General features: G+C 43.9%; 1 protein-coding gene across 5 annotated transcripts in view; it reads left to right on the top strand.

The window, feature by feature from the left end:
• sema5ba (sema domain, seven thrombospondin repeats (type 1 and type 1-like), transmembrane domain (TM) and short cytoplasmic domain, (semaphorin) 5Ba) overlaps nt 1–6,629 on the top strand; it is a 160,115-nt gene extending 153,486 nt beyond the window's left edge. For 3 of the 5 annotated variants that reach the window (XM_063887161.1, XM_063887157.1, XM_063887158.1), the window contains 3 exons: nt 112–156; nt 988–1,193; nt 4,298–6,629. In XM_063887161.1, the coding sequence (XP_063743231.1) occupies nt 112–156; nt 988–1,193; nt 4,298–4,474 (428 nt within the window). In that variant the 3' untranslated portion in view covers nt 4,475–6,629. The remainder of the gene's footprint in view (nt 1–111; nt 157–987; nt 1,194–4,297) is intronic. The other 2 variants (XM_063887162.1, XM_063887160.1) reach the window with 1 other exon arrangement.
• The last annotated feature ends 9,212 nt before the right edge of the window (nt 6,630–15,841 follow it).

Genomic DNA, 15,841 nt, shown 5'->3' with positions numbered 1-15,841 from the left:
GTTTTTGTGTCTGCATGCGTCAACCCCCCCGGTGTTTGTTGAATGCTGTTTCTGCAGAGAGTGTGTGCATGTGTGTGTGCATGTCTGACCCTGTGTTCCTCTTCTCTGCAGTCATTCTCCCTGCATCTGGTTTTGATAAGGACCAACACTGTGGAGGTGAGTGGATTAAAAGCTGCCTCACTTTGTTCCTGTGTGCATGTTTAAGGTTGGCCCTGTGTGTTTCCTCAGATGTCCGTCCATGTTGTGTGTTTCCATGCATTATATGTGCATTTTCGTGTCTGTCAGAGGAGCGAGACGAAAGTAATGTGTGTCACAGGGATGGGCCACAACTTGGCACATCTTTTAAAAAACGTTGTGAGACTCATGTGCAGACTAAAGACTCTTTTCACAACCCTGTATGAAACCAAAACGAGCGACCAAGGAAGTACAAATCCAAAAGTACAAACCTGATGGATTGATTTCCCCACCAACACCCCTGCGTTAGGCGCTTTTGCTCTGCCTATTAAGAACTTGTCTTAAAGGGGCCCTATTCTGCTCATTTCCAGGTTTCATATCCATTTTCCTATCTCTCCTGGGACATCCTTTAATGTTCAAACAGCTCTTTATTGTTCTCATACTGCCTGTGCTGCAGCACCTCTTTTCACCCTCTGTCTGAAACCAGAGCCCAGTCTGCTCTGATTGGTTAGCTGGCTAGCTCTGTTGCGATTGGTCAGCATAGAGATGTCCCGCCCGTTCGCCTATCACTCACAATGTGTTGGAGCATTAGCCGAGAGAGAGAGAGAGACTTTGTTGATCCCAATTTGGGACATTTTTAGACCTAATCCTGGCCTTTGCAGACCATTTTACATGCACTAAAACCTATATAACATACTACTTTTACCTAATTCTGAATTTAAATTGTATTGGATGTATGACATAAAGCCAGGGGGAACAAAGAAGGATGTGATGATGTGTTTTAAGACTCCACGTATCCTCTTCTTCTCCCAGCATTCACCTCCATCCACCTCATCGCCACTGGAGTGTCCTGTTTCCTCGGGGCGGGGCTGCTCTCCTTCCTGATCTATGTCTACTGTCAACGCTTCCACAAGCCTTCGCAGGAGTCCGCCGTCATCCACCCCACCACCCCCAACCACCTCAACTACAAGGGCAACACCACGCCAAAGAACGAGAAGTACACACCCATGGAGTTCAAGGTATAGAATAGACAACACAGGTGGAGAGAGGTGTTGCTCTCGCACACACACACACACACACACACAGGCTGAAGACTCAAGGGCGATGTGATTCATGTTTTATTTAGAGACTTTATTCAGGCATTTATCTCAATGGAGCGCTAACCGCAGAAGATGAATTACCGTTCATTTTTTATTCCTCCTCGCTCTCCTGCAGAACCTATAGGCTTTACGCCGTCCTGACTGCCCGTAAACCAAGTCCTTATTAATGGGTCCCATTAGCTATCCGGCGCATTAGTAAGGCCTCGACCTCCCATTGCTATCGCTCCACTGTGCATTCACATTTACAGAACGTCAAGAAACTACGTTCCCCAGAGGTTTATAAACATTCAGTGCAGTTTTCTGGCCTCTCCACAACTTTCATTGGTGGTGTGTGTGATAATAAACTGCAGATACATTAGGTTTTAATAACCTCAATCAAATAGAGTTTGATGTTTGTCACCACTATCTCAGTGTCCGTCAGCTCCAATAAGTCTGTCAGCGCACAAACGAATCACTGATGAAAGTAAATTAGATTTGGATAATCCCACATCTGACACTTTTCTCTCATGACTGCGCATATATTTTCCAAAGTTCAAAACTAATATAATATTCCACGTCTCAGAAGCAGCACAGTAATTCATTTCATTCAAAGGTCAAGGACCCTCCCAATGGATGCTTTTCTCCACATGCTGATACTGCTCTGTGATTTTGTATTAAAGCATGTGCTGTTTTTATGGGATTTGAAACGAACCAAACCCTACGATATTTCAAATTGGACTTTTAGTTTTACACGTCATGTTTACGCCTGCTGTTCTTAACACATAAACTACAACTATGGGGCTCGAGTGGTCTCAATAACATCTGTGTCATTCATAAATGCAGATAAGCAAAATAATTCCACTAGTTTGTGTTAAAACAAGCAGAGAATGGAGATCTATGAAACACATTTTCGATCCACAATAGAAACTGATGGAAGAGAGAAGTTCCTTTTATTTCATTTGTAAATGAATTATAGAATTGAGAAGTCTCTTTTTATTATTATTATTTTGCTTATTTGCAGATCCATTTTACATTTGCTAAATATTTTCATTGCATTTGTGGAAGTATTTACATTGACAGATGACATTTTTACTCAGGGATTATTTGTCTGTTCACACAAACATTATTGAGACAAAACTAGCCCCACATTCGGCCAGAGACATTTCCTTTAAGAGAAATGCGCTGCAGCTCCAGAAGCAATACAAATATCAAAACACATGCTTGACAAGACATGTGCAGCATTTAGAAAACATTCTCCAACTTCACGAAACATGTGCAGGGTTTTCAAACAGCGTGCATAAACGAAACGCTGCAAGACACAAAAAACGATGCACGTTGTTTGGACTTGTTGACGTTCAGCCAACTGTTCATAACTGTGTTACGTCAGTACATTTGAACTGACAAGGCTCTCTGTCGGCCTCCGTAGAGTCATGTTAACCGGACCTGTGAACCTGCCAGAATCAGAGACCCTCACCAAAGCGTGGCGGGATCACGTAACCACAGCGACCCGTCCCTTTGTGTCGACACGATGATCGTAATGGCTGTTATTGTTTTTGTGGCGCTGACAGCGGTGCTGAGAGCCTGAACTCATTAGCTTTAACGACAGGGGGGGGCCGCCAGACAGCGGGATGTGCAGCCGCTGTGACGGCGCTCGGCTGCAGCGCTGTTCATCCTGCAGGTTCCTTCCCTCCAGGCCAATTTATGATGCCCAGCGTTTGTGTATTTCAGCGACTCTAACCTGATTATCCTTCTGCCTCGGTCCCAGGAGCTGTTCAGATGGATTACATTAGTCTAATGCTTCCCCTGGAAAGTGTTCCACCTGATGTTTGGCTTTTACCGTGGACTCAGCAATTGCATTAGAATAATATGTGGGTTTTTAGTCTTGTTTTTATTTAAGAGACCTGCAGTGAATTCCCGCCATCTCGTATATTAGAGCAGTGAGTATGCTTGACATGAACTAAATTAAATTTGTTAAATTGGTTCGCTTTGGTTGTGAATACATTCAGAGCACACAGGCTATAACCTCGAGGCTAGTGGAGGTATTTTATTCACCTGGGAGCTAGAATTACAGATATTATTCTTACTTCTTACATTAAACAGTGTCCACATTGTGAAGAATTCCAACTTTCAGACTTTAATTGAGTCCTCAAAACCTAAAAAAAAAGCTGAAAAAATCCAGCATAAAAACTCAAGACACATATGAGCTCATTGTTTGAATGAAGAACAAGTTTTGAGAGCGTTTTGTAGTCAATAATATGGCATAAAATAACATGATTCAGGGTTTTGTATAAACCTGGTAACAGGGTCTCTGCTCCCTCTCTCTGACGGCGTGCGCCCTCAAACCAAAATGCAGATTTTCCCTGTAAAATGTTAAAGAGATGCCAGAAAACAATCTCTCTGTGGGTCAGAAAGGGTTTACTGAGTCCAGGAATATGGAGATGGGGTCAGATGTCTGGTCAGACGGCAGAGACAGCTTACGGAGAATAAATAGGGGATGGATGTCCGGTGGGTCTGCGGGGGACGAGTGGCAGGCAGCAGGCTGACACTGAGACTGAGATTTCTGATCCTTTCTTTACTCTCCTTTTTTCTGGAGAGGAAGTAAAGGCACTCTGGATTTATTTGTTGTTGGAGGTGCAATATATGACTCAGCAGCTTTAAGACATGAAGACACTATTATTTCCCGCTTCGCTCTGATGAAGGATTTACACCTGAAAGTGGGCGGGGCTTAATTTTGGCGGGAAGTGATGTTACAGCCTCATGCTATATTTTTCTAGAAAAACCCTGGGATTCATTCAAGCTTTGAGTATTTGCAACATGAATGTTTGAATACTGTAATATGCTTTTATGTCACTTAGTTTTACTCAAATTGCCGCTATGGTTTGTGTTTATTAGTCTTCATCTGTATTTATTTGCTAATGTGAGTTTGTATTGTTTTATCATTGCATGCCTTTTCCTTTCAACCTGCTCTTCCGCTCTTGCTCTAACACTGTAAATGTAGATTCTGATTCTTAAATCTTTATTTTCCCTCTACTGTTTTTTTCCAGACGCTCAACAAGAACAACCTGCTGCCGGATGAAAGGTCCAACTTCTACCCGACGCCGCTCCAGCAAACCAACGTCTACACCACCACCTACTATCCCGCAGCACTCGGCAAATTCGACTACCAACCAAACTCCTCCCCTTCGCCGTGTCGGACCTACAACCAAAACAACAACAGCTGAGACTCGCCCCTCCGGCTCTCCGAACCCCCAGCCACCGCCGACAACGGACACCACCCCAAATGCCACGGTGATATAACTGAACCGACGTGAACTGTAACGGACAGGTTCCTCATCGCCATTTCCCCGTCGTCTCTTCCGCATGGTCGGGTCCTCAAGTTTCTGGAACTTTCCATTTGGCGTTCGGACGAGAAAAAGGACTGGTGCAGTCAGGCTCTTCTGCAACCGGCTGGGGGGGTGTTATGGTAACGGCCTGACTGGATATAGCAGTGTCAACTCAAAGCTTCATGGGGGGATGTAGTGGAAAATTCCAGGAGGACGAGTTCTGGCTTTAGACCGATTGCACAGGTGATGAGTTCATATCCACAAATCCACACGGACAGAACCGTTAAAACAAAAGACATTTCTCTGGATCTGGGTCACCGGTTTTTCTCTCCATAACTAACCACATTCTGGGCCTGCGAAGAACTTTGAGTCCCCCAACAACAGAAGCAGTTACTGCAAACAAACGGAGCGTATCCTCGTGTCCTTGCAGAGCGAGAGAGCAACAAAACAAAAGACTCAAACAAGTCGATGATGAAATTAATTAGAGATCAATATCAACCGGGTTGTTTTGGGGGCGAACGCACGCCCTGCATTGTGGGTATTCCACGTGACGGAAAGATAAGAACTTCTGAGTCGGTTGTTTTGTAAGAGTCACAGCCCTCAACGGACAAGGACGGCCAGGATTGTGGGAAGAACTGTACATAAAGCTTTGGGAATGCCTTGGGTGCCTGTATGCAAAAGAGGGCAGGGGCCAGATCCATTTCTACTTCTTCACTTTTTTTCTTCAGACTTCTGAAAGGGAATCGATTGATTCTCCAATCGATTCTACTGAGTGCTTAATAGCTCGGTGGTCATATCAAATATGGCCAGTGTGCTGAACAACTGGATAGGGGGTTTTTCTATGATGGTAGAATAAGCTAGTAGACTGGCACTTGTTTTTTTGAAATGTTTGTTGTGTTCCTAAACGAGCTGTAGCATAGGAGGACATATTTTCTTTGAGTAAGATAGAGCTGATTAATTTCTTGTTTCTCTAATTTCACTTCTGAATGAACACATTGCTTTGTTTTTCTTGAGTTTGCAAAAGCGTCTTCGATATGTGAAATAAAACAACGATAAAACAACACAAATATTGACATGTTTTTTACACAGAACGACGGTAACATCACACACATTTGGGGCCCGCTTTAACAGTAAAGAGTAAATTATGCTTGCTTAGGTGTGTGTGTGTGTGTGTGTGTGTGTGTGAGCACAGAGGGTTTGCTGTATTTTGTACAATGTAAATGCTTTCATACATATGATTATATATGACGATGTGTGTCGAAGACGTGCATTTTTTCCCACATCCTGTCGCAGGCGTTTCTATATTTCATACCTGAGGAGTCGGTCATTGTAAGTTAAAGCATCGCAGGAGGAACTGACAACTATTTAAAGTCAAAGCTTGGTTTATAAAGGGCATTTTCACAGCTATATTTTATTATTATTATTGCCTGATCGATGAATGCTAACCCAGCAATGCTTTTCAGTTCAGCTACTGTACAACGCACGAGACCAGAGCTCTATCTGTATATAGGAGCGACCGGTGTAAGGACCTGCAGAGGATCGTGTAAATGTATCTGTATATTGTATAGCTAACACTGTTTGTTTAAAAAAAAGAAAAAAAAAAGCCTTATAGTTGTTTAAAAAAAAGTGCAGCAGCTAAGTACACACCGACCGTGGGGTTTGTTTGGGGACAGAGCTCCACAACGTGACCGCCCGCCCGTGGCTTATGACCTGAAACAGCTGCTCACAAAGAGTAATGAGATAAGGGACAGAAACAAACCATACAGACAGCAAATAGTCAAATATAATGAACATGTAATTTAAAAAAGTCATTTCGATCCAAAAACAAGCCTTTTATAGGCGTCGTCTGAAAGCCAGCGATCTGATTGGTCCCCGTCGAGCTCTGTCCCCTGTGATGTGAGGCTCTGTGCCCTTCTATGCAACTTACCAGGTGTACTGTTAGACCTGTCATGTAGACTGTAATCACTGCCTTTTAGACACTGTGAATTTTTTGGTACCCTATATTTTTGTATATTGTACATTATAAAGGATAATAAACCTTGATGCCAACACACCCGCGTGCTCCGTGTGCTCCGTCACAGTCCTGGGGAAGATATTTAAAAGCTAAGAGTGTGGGGGGGGGGGGTTTTCCCCAAATAAGAGACTTGAAGATGCTGCGGCTTCACTCTAGAAAAGATGGATAGAAGTACTTTATTGATCCCAATTTGGGACATTTTTTCGTTGCAGCAGCATAAAAACAAGGCCTTATAATTACAATAAAATAGCATTTAAAAAATATACATTCAGGACAAAAAATGCACACAAAATATAAAGCAGGATATTATACGTACAATAAGTGTGAAAGGTGTGGAATATTAAATAGAATAAATACAGAGTGTATGGTATGGTTTAACACACAGTCGCCAGGGGTTAATGTTATAAAAGCCAGTCTTGTGTTTAGGAATGACTCTTAAGGAGTGGTATTTTTATCCATAGAGGTATTTTAGAAAGCTGCGAGGGACACGTGAGATTTAAAAACAATGTAAATGAAAACGTACCAAAAGCCTCAAATATTCATACTATTGTAAATAAATGTCAATCTGTTTTCAATAAACCACATTTTACTTTCATATTACCGTTTTCAAAGCAAGTAACAGTTAATGTAGTTTGTTCAGAGACACCGGGAAGGCATGAAGTTTAATGACAGAAAGCAATCCAAACTATGGATTTGTAAATGAAACACAGTGAAATAAATCAAAGAGACTCTGTTTCTTAATGAATTGCATCTTTCCACCAGAAGGTTGAGGGTTGGATCCCGTGTCGACGTATCCTCGGGCAAGATACTGAACCCTGAGGGGCTCCCGATGGCCGACGGTGTGTGAGTGTGTGTGAGTGTTGGCTTCCCTAGAGCAAGTGGTGCTGCTCTGCATGAATGAGGCGTGAAAGGGTGAATGACTCGTAGTATGTGAAGCGCTTTGAGGGGTCGAGGAGACCTGATGAAGAGCTACTGTCTGTTTAGCATTCACCGTTCTATAATGCTATCTTGTATTGCATGGGTAACACTGATTGGTTAGCATTCATTGGTTGAAATAATACATCTTAAAGAGGCCAAACTTTGGGAGAAAGTTTGAGAAACTGTTTTAGTTCTGCCCTATAACAAATGGCTGCGGCGCTGTAGGAGAAGAGAGGAGATGGATGGGACGAACGAGCCGAGTCATCAGGCTGTGTCCGGCAGAGAGACCGTGGATCACTGCTGGTGCCAGTGGCCGAGACACCAGTCCTCTGTCATCACACCACCATCACTCTGCTGCAGAGAACCAGGAGCAGAGCCAGAGAGCAGCTCCTGGCACACGGGAAGAGGAGGGAGGAGTACTCAGGTCTGGTACTTGAGTAAAGTAGAAGTACTCAGATCTTGTTTTTGAGTAAAGTAGAAGTACTCAGATCTTGTACTTGAGTAAAGTAGAAGTACTCAGATCTTGTACTTGAGTAAAAGTAGAAGTACTCAGATCTTGTACTTGAGTAAAAGTAGAAGTACTCAGATCTTGTACTTGAGTAAAAGTAGAAGTACTCAGATCTTGTACTTGAGTAAAAGTAGAAGTACTCAGATCTTGTACTTGAGTAAAATTAGAAGTACTCAGATCTTGTACTTGAGTAAAGTAGAAGTACTCAGATCTTGTACTTGAGTAAAGTAGAAGTACTCAGATCTTGTTCTTGAGTAAAGTAGAAGTACTCAGATCTTGTTCTTGAGTAAAGTAGAAGTACTCAGATCTTGTACTTGAGTAAAAGTAGAAGTACTCAGATCTTGTATTTGAGTAAAGTAGAAGTACTCAGATCTTGTTCTTGAGTAAAGTAGAAGTACTCAGATCTTGTATTTGAGTAAAGTAGAAGTACTCAGATCTTGTACTTGAGTAAAGTAGAAGTACCAGAGTGTAGGAATACTCTGTCTCAGTAAAAGTATTCTAAATGTTCCTCCAGTGAAAGTAGAAAGTACTCTCCTCTAAATGTACTTAAAGTAGTGACAGTAAAAGTAGTCATTGTCTGATTGGTCCATTTCAGAATAATATCTCTGATATGTTTTATAATGATTGATCATTAAAGTGTTCTCAGAGCTGGTAAAGGTGCAGCTAGTTTGAATGGCTTTGTATACTGCAGGGTAGCTGCTGGATTTACTGCAGGTGAACTACAGTCTGATTTAAGGGCTGATTATATTTACCATCATTCATCCTAATCTGCCTAGCAACTAAAGGGGTTGAATAAATGCAGTGGAGTAAAAGTACACCGTTTCCCTCTGAATTGTAGTGGAGTAGAAGTACACAGCAGCAAAAGGTTGTACAGTACTTAGTTACTTTGCCCCACTGAACACGGGACACATAATAACATCTGATAAAACTCTGTGCGTCTGCAGCCCTCACATAAATAACTGAGTGCTCCCTCTGTATTTTGCATGGAGGAACTATATCATTGGATGTCAGATGTAGGCGCACTTTTCATCCCTTAAAATAACCCCACATGCCCAGGATTGCACATATTGCATAAGAGCTTCTCATTTGGTTGAATGCAGCCCTCGCTGTAGCTCTCAATTACAGAGAGCGGCCTCTCTGCAGCTTTATTAATGGCCGCAGTGAAAGCATTAATCAGTCGGTATTCTGCTGACGGACAGATGCAGTGATCGGCACTCTGGCGGGCGGCCAAGAGGAAGTTTGCCGGGGGGAAGCTGTGGGCTGGAGGAGGCCGCTCAGATAAGATGGGGATGGGGAGGACTCAGGGAGGAGACGCTGCTCGGATTTATAACTCAGCCTCCGAGTGACAGTGAGGGATGAGAAACACCAGATCCAGCTTTGTGATGATCCCTGGGTTTCGTTAAAAAGAGGGGTAGCAGCTATGTGGAAAATGACTCGGCATCTTCTAGAAACAAGTTACTGAGAGCCACATTAATCATGAGCTCTCTTTGAATCATTACCAGTGTAAGCGAATGGAAGAAATACCAATACATATTAAAGGTATTTCTTGCACTTTTATAAGAAACCGTGGGGCCAGGTTTTGCAAAGGTCTGACAGGTTTATTAGTTGTATTCACGGCTAATGTTCCCACTTAAGGAGCTTAGACTGCAGAATATTTTTGCACAATTTCTTGCAGCAGCTTGTTACAACCCGGCTCTTGGGCTGCAACAAAAACCTGTGAGCCGAGTCGAGGGGTATGAATATATAACGATTTATTTACAGATAACAAATAAAGACTGCCACGCCGCGAGAGGAATGAGAGCGAGAGAAGAGACTCAACGGGATGTCTTTTAGCGGGCAGCACTCGAACCTGCAACAGGAAGCACAGAACAGAACCCCTGGGGGTGTGGAGGGGTCGTCACAAGGGCTATACTGCTTTATGGCAACGAGGGTCCTCAGAAAAATGGTGTTTCCATATGTGCACGCGTGTTAGGGGTCGACAGAAGTGGAAACAATAATGAGAAACACCTGTACAATCCTTAGAGGGTAACAGCTGATCCTCTAATCCCTCTCCTCTCCATTTCTAGACGCATGGGGGAGATGAAATCTGTTTCCATCAAGTTTAGAAACAGAGGTACCAGCTACCTGAAAAATGACTCAGCATCTTTGTCAAACCATGCCCTGAGAGCCACATTAATTATGAGTTATCCGTGAGTTATTAGCTACCTGAGAACCAGTGTTTTGTTTTGCAGGTGGAAGAAATAAGTCCTTATCAATAAAGACATAATAAGTATTAAACGTTTTTACAGGAATTTAATAAGGAATGCTGCCGCCAGGTTCCTCAACAGCTCTATTCGTTGTAACTACAGGCTTCCTGCGTGTTCAGTCATTATTCATGCTCAGTAAATGAGTAATAAACCATTAATAAGAACTGGTTAATGGAGAACTGGTGTTTCTGGTTGGTGCACATGCACTACAGTAACCTCGTTTGATTTAGTTTAATAACAACTGGATCAAAAGACTCTGCAGAACATCGCTCTGTAATCCCGTCTATAGGATGACTACAATGGTGGAAAGTAACTAAGTCAATAAAGTACTAAAGTACAATTTTGAGATGCATGTACTTGAGTATCCCCATGATCTGTTGATCTTCTACTCCGCTTCACTTCAGAGGTAAATGGTGTACTTTTACTCCACTACCTTTATTTAATACCTTTAGTTACCGCTGATAACTTCCTCCAGATTCAGTTCACAAATGAACGTGAACAAACACATATATCAAGACGTAATTGATCCCCAGGAGGGAATTCAGAAGTAATGCATGCATTTTTCTCTCCATAAAATGCAGTATGAGGGCAACACTGTGGCGCTGGTCTTGTATATAAGATACGGTATGTTAATCAACAACCTTTATCCAAAGCGACTGACATACTCTCATTACTGAGGACAATCCCCACAGGAGCAATTTGAGGTGCAGTGTCTCGCCCAGGGACACAACGACATGCTGACCGCAGTGGGACTGGCCACCACGCCGCAGCCTCCCTACCTGAGGGCACCCACCTTCTTTTAAACCTCCCTACGGCAGATTTCCCTTAAAAAACCATCAGAAACTCAATCGCCCCGTAGACTTACCTTCCTAAACTCAGGGAGAGACGGTTATTTGACCATCAGGGAAATATTAAGGCCTTGTAGGAGGAGGATTGTCTCTGATCTTGATTATAATGCTGGTGATGCTTGTGTGTGTGGCGATGACAGACTAGTCTTTATGTATTCTTTAAATTGCTGGTTTGCTGATTGTTCATTCATCTCTGTTACTGTGCCAAATGTTATATCATGTTCTGCTGCACAACCAATAGCCCTGCGGAGCGCAATGAAGTTCAAGGTTGGCTTTTAACACGTTCCTTTTGATACAGAAATCCCTGTGATGAATGTTGGACGTCGCAGCGGCTCAGTGTTTCTGAGAGAAACTTCAAACACTCTGAGCGTCCAGCATTGATCACAGCTGCACGCTTTCACCAGCTGATGTTTTTCCATGTTGTCATGTTTACGGAGCGGCTGTTTTTGATGTGTGTGTGTGTTTGTGTGTGTGTTTGTTCTCACACAACGAGACAGGATGGGCAGATCACACAGCATCTGGAGTGGCGGCCAGACAACGCTCTCAGGGTCTGCAGGGATCCAGACTGTGTCGCCTCCGCCATCACAGCTCTCCACAGAAACACATTGTTCCATATGATTCATCAGCTTAGCATTAATCCACTGGCCAGTTCCTCTGTGTGTGTAAGTGTGTGTGTGTGTGTGTGTGTGTGTGTGTGTGTGTGTGTGTGTGTGTGTGTGTGTGTGTTTGTGGTCTGAGCAAAGCCTGTCTGCAAGGGGAATTGATTAGTATTGGAAGTTTAATCAAAGGACTCAAAAAGCCACTCAAGTGCAATCTGTTGAAGAATAACGTCAGCCTCCAGGTCTGTCTCTTCCACTGACCAGCAACACTACCTTATTCCTAGTTTACACAACTTTAGCCCTGCTTATTTCTGCTCCATTCCTACAAATCAAGTGTGAAATGCTTGAAGTCCAGCATTGGGTTTTCTAACATGTACATTTTCATCTCTATGCTGCTCATTTTCAGGTTAATTTGAACATGTAGTGTCTCTCCTGGGACATGTCTCCATGCTTTAATGTTCAAAAAGCTCTTTATGTTTCTCATACTGCCTGTGCTGCAGCACCTCTTTTCACCCTCTGTCTGAAACCAGAGCCCAGTCTGCTCTGATTGGTCAGCTGGTCAGCTCTGTTGTGATTGGTCAACCGATCAGAGATGTCCCGCCCCCTTAGCCTATCAGGAACAATGTGTTCGATCACAAGCCAATAGAGTGATGTCACTTTGTTCCGGAAATGAAATCCAATGGAGCCGCTTTAGCGTGGGAGAGAAACTCCCTCTGGAGGGAACACAGGGATTTCAGCCTCTGCAGACCGTTTACATGCACTAAAACCTATAGAACACACTACAGGAAAACCCAAAAGAATAATTGGGCGTCGTAAACAAAGCCTGCAACACAAACAGCATCATCGTTTGCATTCATGAAGCAAAAATCAGGCGTAAATTTGGACACAGGTAAAAAGGCCAAAACTAAGACTGACTCAACTCTGTCAACAAGTCTTTGAGAAGCAGCCCTTAGAGGTCATAAGGTCGTGGAGCTGAAGAAGTACTATGGGATGCTCTCCTGGCGATTAATTGTCAGAGGACAGCGTGGGTTAATGATGGCCGGAGTTAACCCCGGCTGACAGAGAGCGATGAGAGGGGGAGACGCAGCCGGCAGTGATGGAGAGTCCTCTCCTCCTCCTAATAAAGCAGAGAGGGGAAACCTAACGAGGTTAAATCTCCTCCAACGCCTCCCTGTCTCAGAGCCCGGCTCCCGCATTAAAGTAGCCGCTGCAGAGTGTCGCTCATAGACGGACGACGTTAGGGTTTATGGTAGTCGCACAACGCAGATTTGAGGGAACCATTTAAGTTTTATTCAATCTACTTAACCAGCTGACGGAGGTTGTAAAGGCTGGCAGCTGCACTGAGTGGCGGCAAAATTGATGACGGGGTCGTAAATAAAAGTGCTGACGGCACGGAAATACTGACGGGGACACTGGTACCACTCAGTGTAAGGCGAGGTAGAGTTACCTCGAAGCTCCTCCTGCATCTGAGGTCCTCTCCCATGTACTGCTTGTTCACATTACGCTTTGCATTCTCTGTGTGACATTTCACTCAGAAACCCTCTGCAGTCTCCCGTGAATGATCTTGGTTGATCTGAAGTGATCACAAGATGTTTGACGTGGATCATTTATACAGCCCACAGCTCCGGTTCTACATTACAGTTTCAGCTTATCCCTTGTTTGTAACACAGGAATTTCAAAGCGCTTAAACAACAAAAAAGGCAAAACATGGGTATTAAAGTTTCAGGAAAATGACAAAGTGACAAAGTAATTGCAAATGGGTTTCTGTCTACGCATTCGCCACACGCTCCGACAGGCTTTTAAGCAATTTCCCTGTCCTTGTGCTTGTTTGATGCCTTCTCCTGCAATGTCACTGAGCACACACACACACACACACACACACACACACACACACACACACACACACACACACACACACACACACACACACACACACACACACACACACACACACACACACACGTGCATCAAAGCCATTGTGTTGCTCCATTTACTGACAACTTCTCTCAAAGTAAAAGCTGCCATGAGGAAAGTTTTCTCTCCTCCGTGCCCTCAAAATGTAGACATTGCTACCCCCAGATTACAGGGAGCGTTTTAATCATACGGAGCCGAAACAACACTGTGTTGTATTCACAGCAGCGCGTTTACACAGGGAGCGGCACTGGGGTTGACCTCTGACGGCTTCAACGCTCCACGGCGCTGCAGAGAGAGAGAGACGTGCTAATGAAAGGAGCACGAGGTGAGTCTTCAACATCTCTCTTTCCTCCCTGCCTCGGGGCATCATTACTTGCCGTACTAATTTAGCTTCACTCCCCCACCGCCTCCTCTCCTCTCCCCAATAACTGAAATGTTCTGTACAGCTGAAATGCCGCATGCTCTGTAGCAGGGCCTGAAAAACTGACTTTGCATCCCGTTCTCCTGTGTGATCCGCGCTGCAGGTGGGCGTTGGGAGCCAGGAAAGCGTAGAATTACAGTCTGGCTGTGCACAGTTCTGCTCGGCATCCCAGTTGTGAAATCAGTCAAAGCGGAAAATAGCTGCAAAGCTTCTGAGCTGTGAGCATCGCTAGAGGAGCTGACAACACCACGCATATCTGCTCCCCTGCCCCGAGCCCCAGGTACAGCCAGCAGAGGTGAATCATGGCTACACTGTGTTTACCCCGAACACGACAAACAAGGCTCACTGTAAAAAAAACCTAACCCATGTTTGCGCTCGGCTCTGGTTGGGATTAGGAGGTTTAGAGCACCTTCACAGGAACAGATTGTGCTGTTCGCTGCGCAGGGTGTGAACATGAAGCTCTACACGACTCAAATGAATTTAGATGGATTCACAAAGCCTGCTGTGTGTGTGTGTGTGTGTGTGTGTGTGTGTGTGTGTGTGTGTGTGTGTGTGTGTGTGTGTGTGTGTGTGTGTGTGTGTGTGTGTGTGTGTGTGTGTGTGTGTGTGTGTGTGATCTTTCAGTTCTATTTTTCTGATTCAAGTTTTAAACTCAAGGACTGTTTTGGAAAGGGAGGACCACTCTCACTTCTTCAAAGACACTTTTTGAGATTTAAAACTTAGTTAAGGCAGCGGTCGGCCATATACACTTTTTGAAAGGAGCACATTTAATCTTGGAGTTTGAGGTTATTCAATTAAAATAAGTTTAATATATTGTCAACATGCGTCACGTCTCATACGTCTACGGCCCTGCGCATCAGACCCCAGGCCTCGGAAAACTATCCATGGAAAAAGCCCCAAAAAAGTCACGTAGAAAATAGAGAGCTTATTTCTGCACGTGCAGATTCCTGATTGCTCTTACAGCCGACTCACAGAGCATTTGCTATGTCCTATGTCATCATTTTGGGGTAAAAATCGCAATAGACTTTTAGCATTTACCTTTACAAACAAACTAGTTGCTGTAAATATAAAACGGTATGAGTTGTGTTGTCAAATATGCTTTTTTGCGGCTCTAGAATAAACTGTATTCGGTGGCAGTGGGGGACACAATGGCGAGGGCTTTTAGGGTGCATTTCAAAGCTAATCTTATCGTTTAAGGAGCTAAAACCTCAGATTACTGCAGCTTTAGAGTGCTTTGTGGCAAGGAGAGTCCTCAAAAATAATGCAAACACGTGTGTGGCATGTTTGGGATCTGCAGGAAGCTGGACAAAATAATGACACGATCCACAAATGGGAAAAACAGGTCCTCTGATCCATTTCCAGAAGCGTGTGTTTGAGACTATGTGCTCTAAAAACACAATCATCACTGCTTGCATTAAAAGGAAACAATTGAGGGAAAGAAAGGCCATTTTTATGCAGCCTTTTCCTCTCTCCAGCAGAAGATTTAAGACCCAGTGGAGTGTCTTTTGGGCGGATAACTTGGCTCTTAATCGAACTTCAATTTTCTCTTGTTCCCTGGAGCATTCCTCACCCACACACATATTCACAGCTCTCTCTGTGTCTCACAAACAAACCACACGTGTCTCTGTGATTTCAGGCGGCTTGTGGCATCTCGCTGCAGCTCTCTGACGTCACTCTCCGGCTGCACCTCGGGAACACAGCCTGGACTCTCACACACCCTTCAATTCTGGCCTGTTGGGTCACAGAGGAAAACCCCAGATCTCTCACAACGACCACAAAGACTCGGCCATTTGATTT

This window comes from Eleginops maclovinus, chromosome 7 (assembly GCF_036324505.1).
Source record: "Eleginops maclovinus isolate JMC-PN-2008 ecotype Puerto Natales chromosome 7, JC_Emac_rtc_rv5, whole genome shotgun sequence".
Classification (NCBI taxonomy): domain Eukaryota; kingdom Metazoa; phylum Chordata; class Actinopteri; order Perciformes; family Eleginopidae; genus Eleginops; species Eleginops maclovinus.
This window is presented reverse-complemented; position numbering and strand designations above follow the sequence as displayed.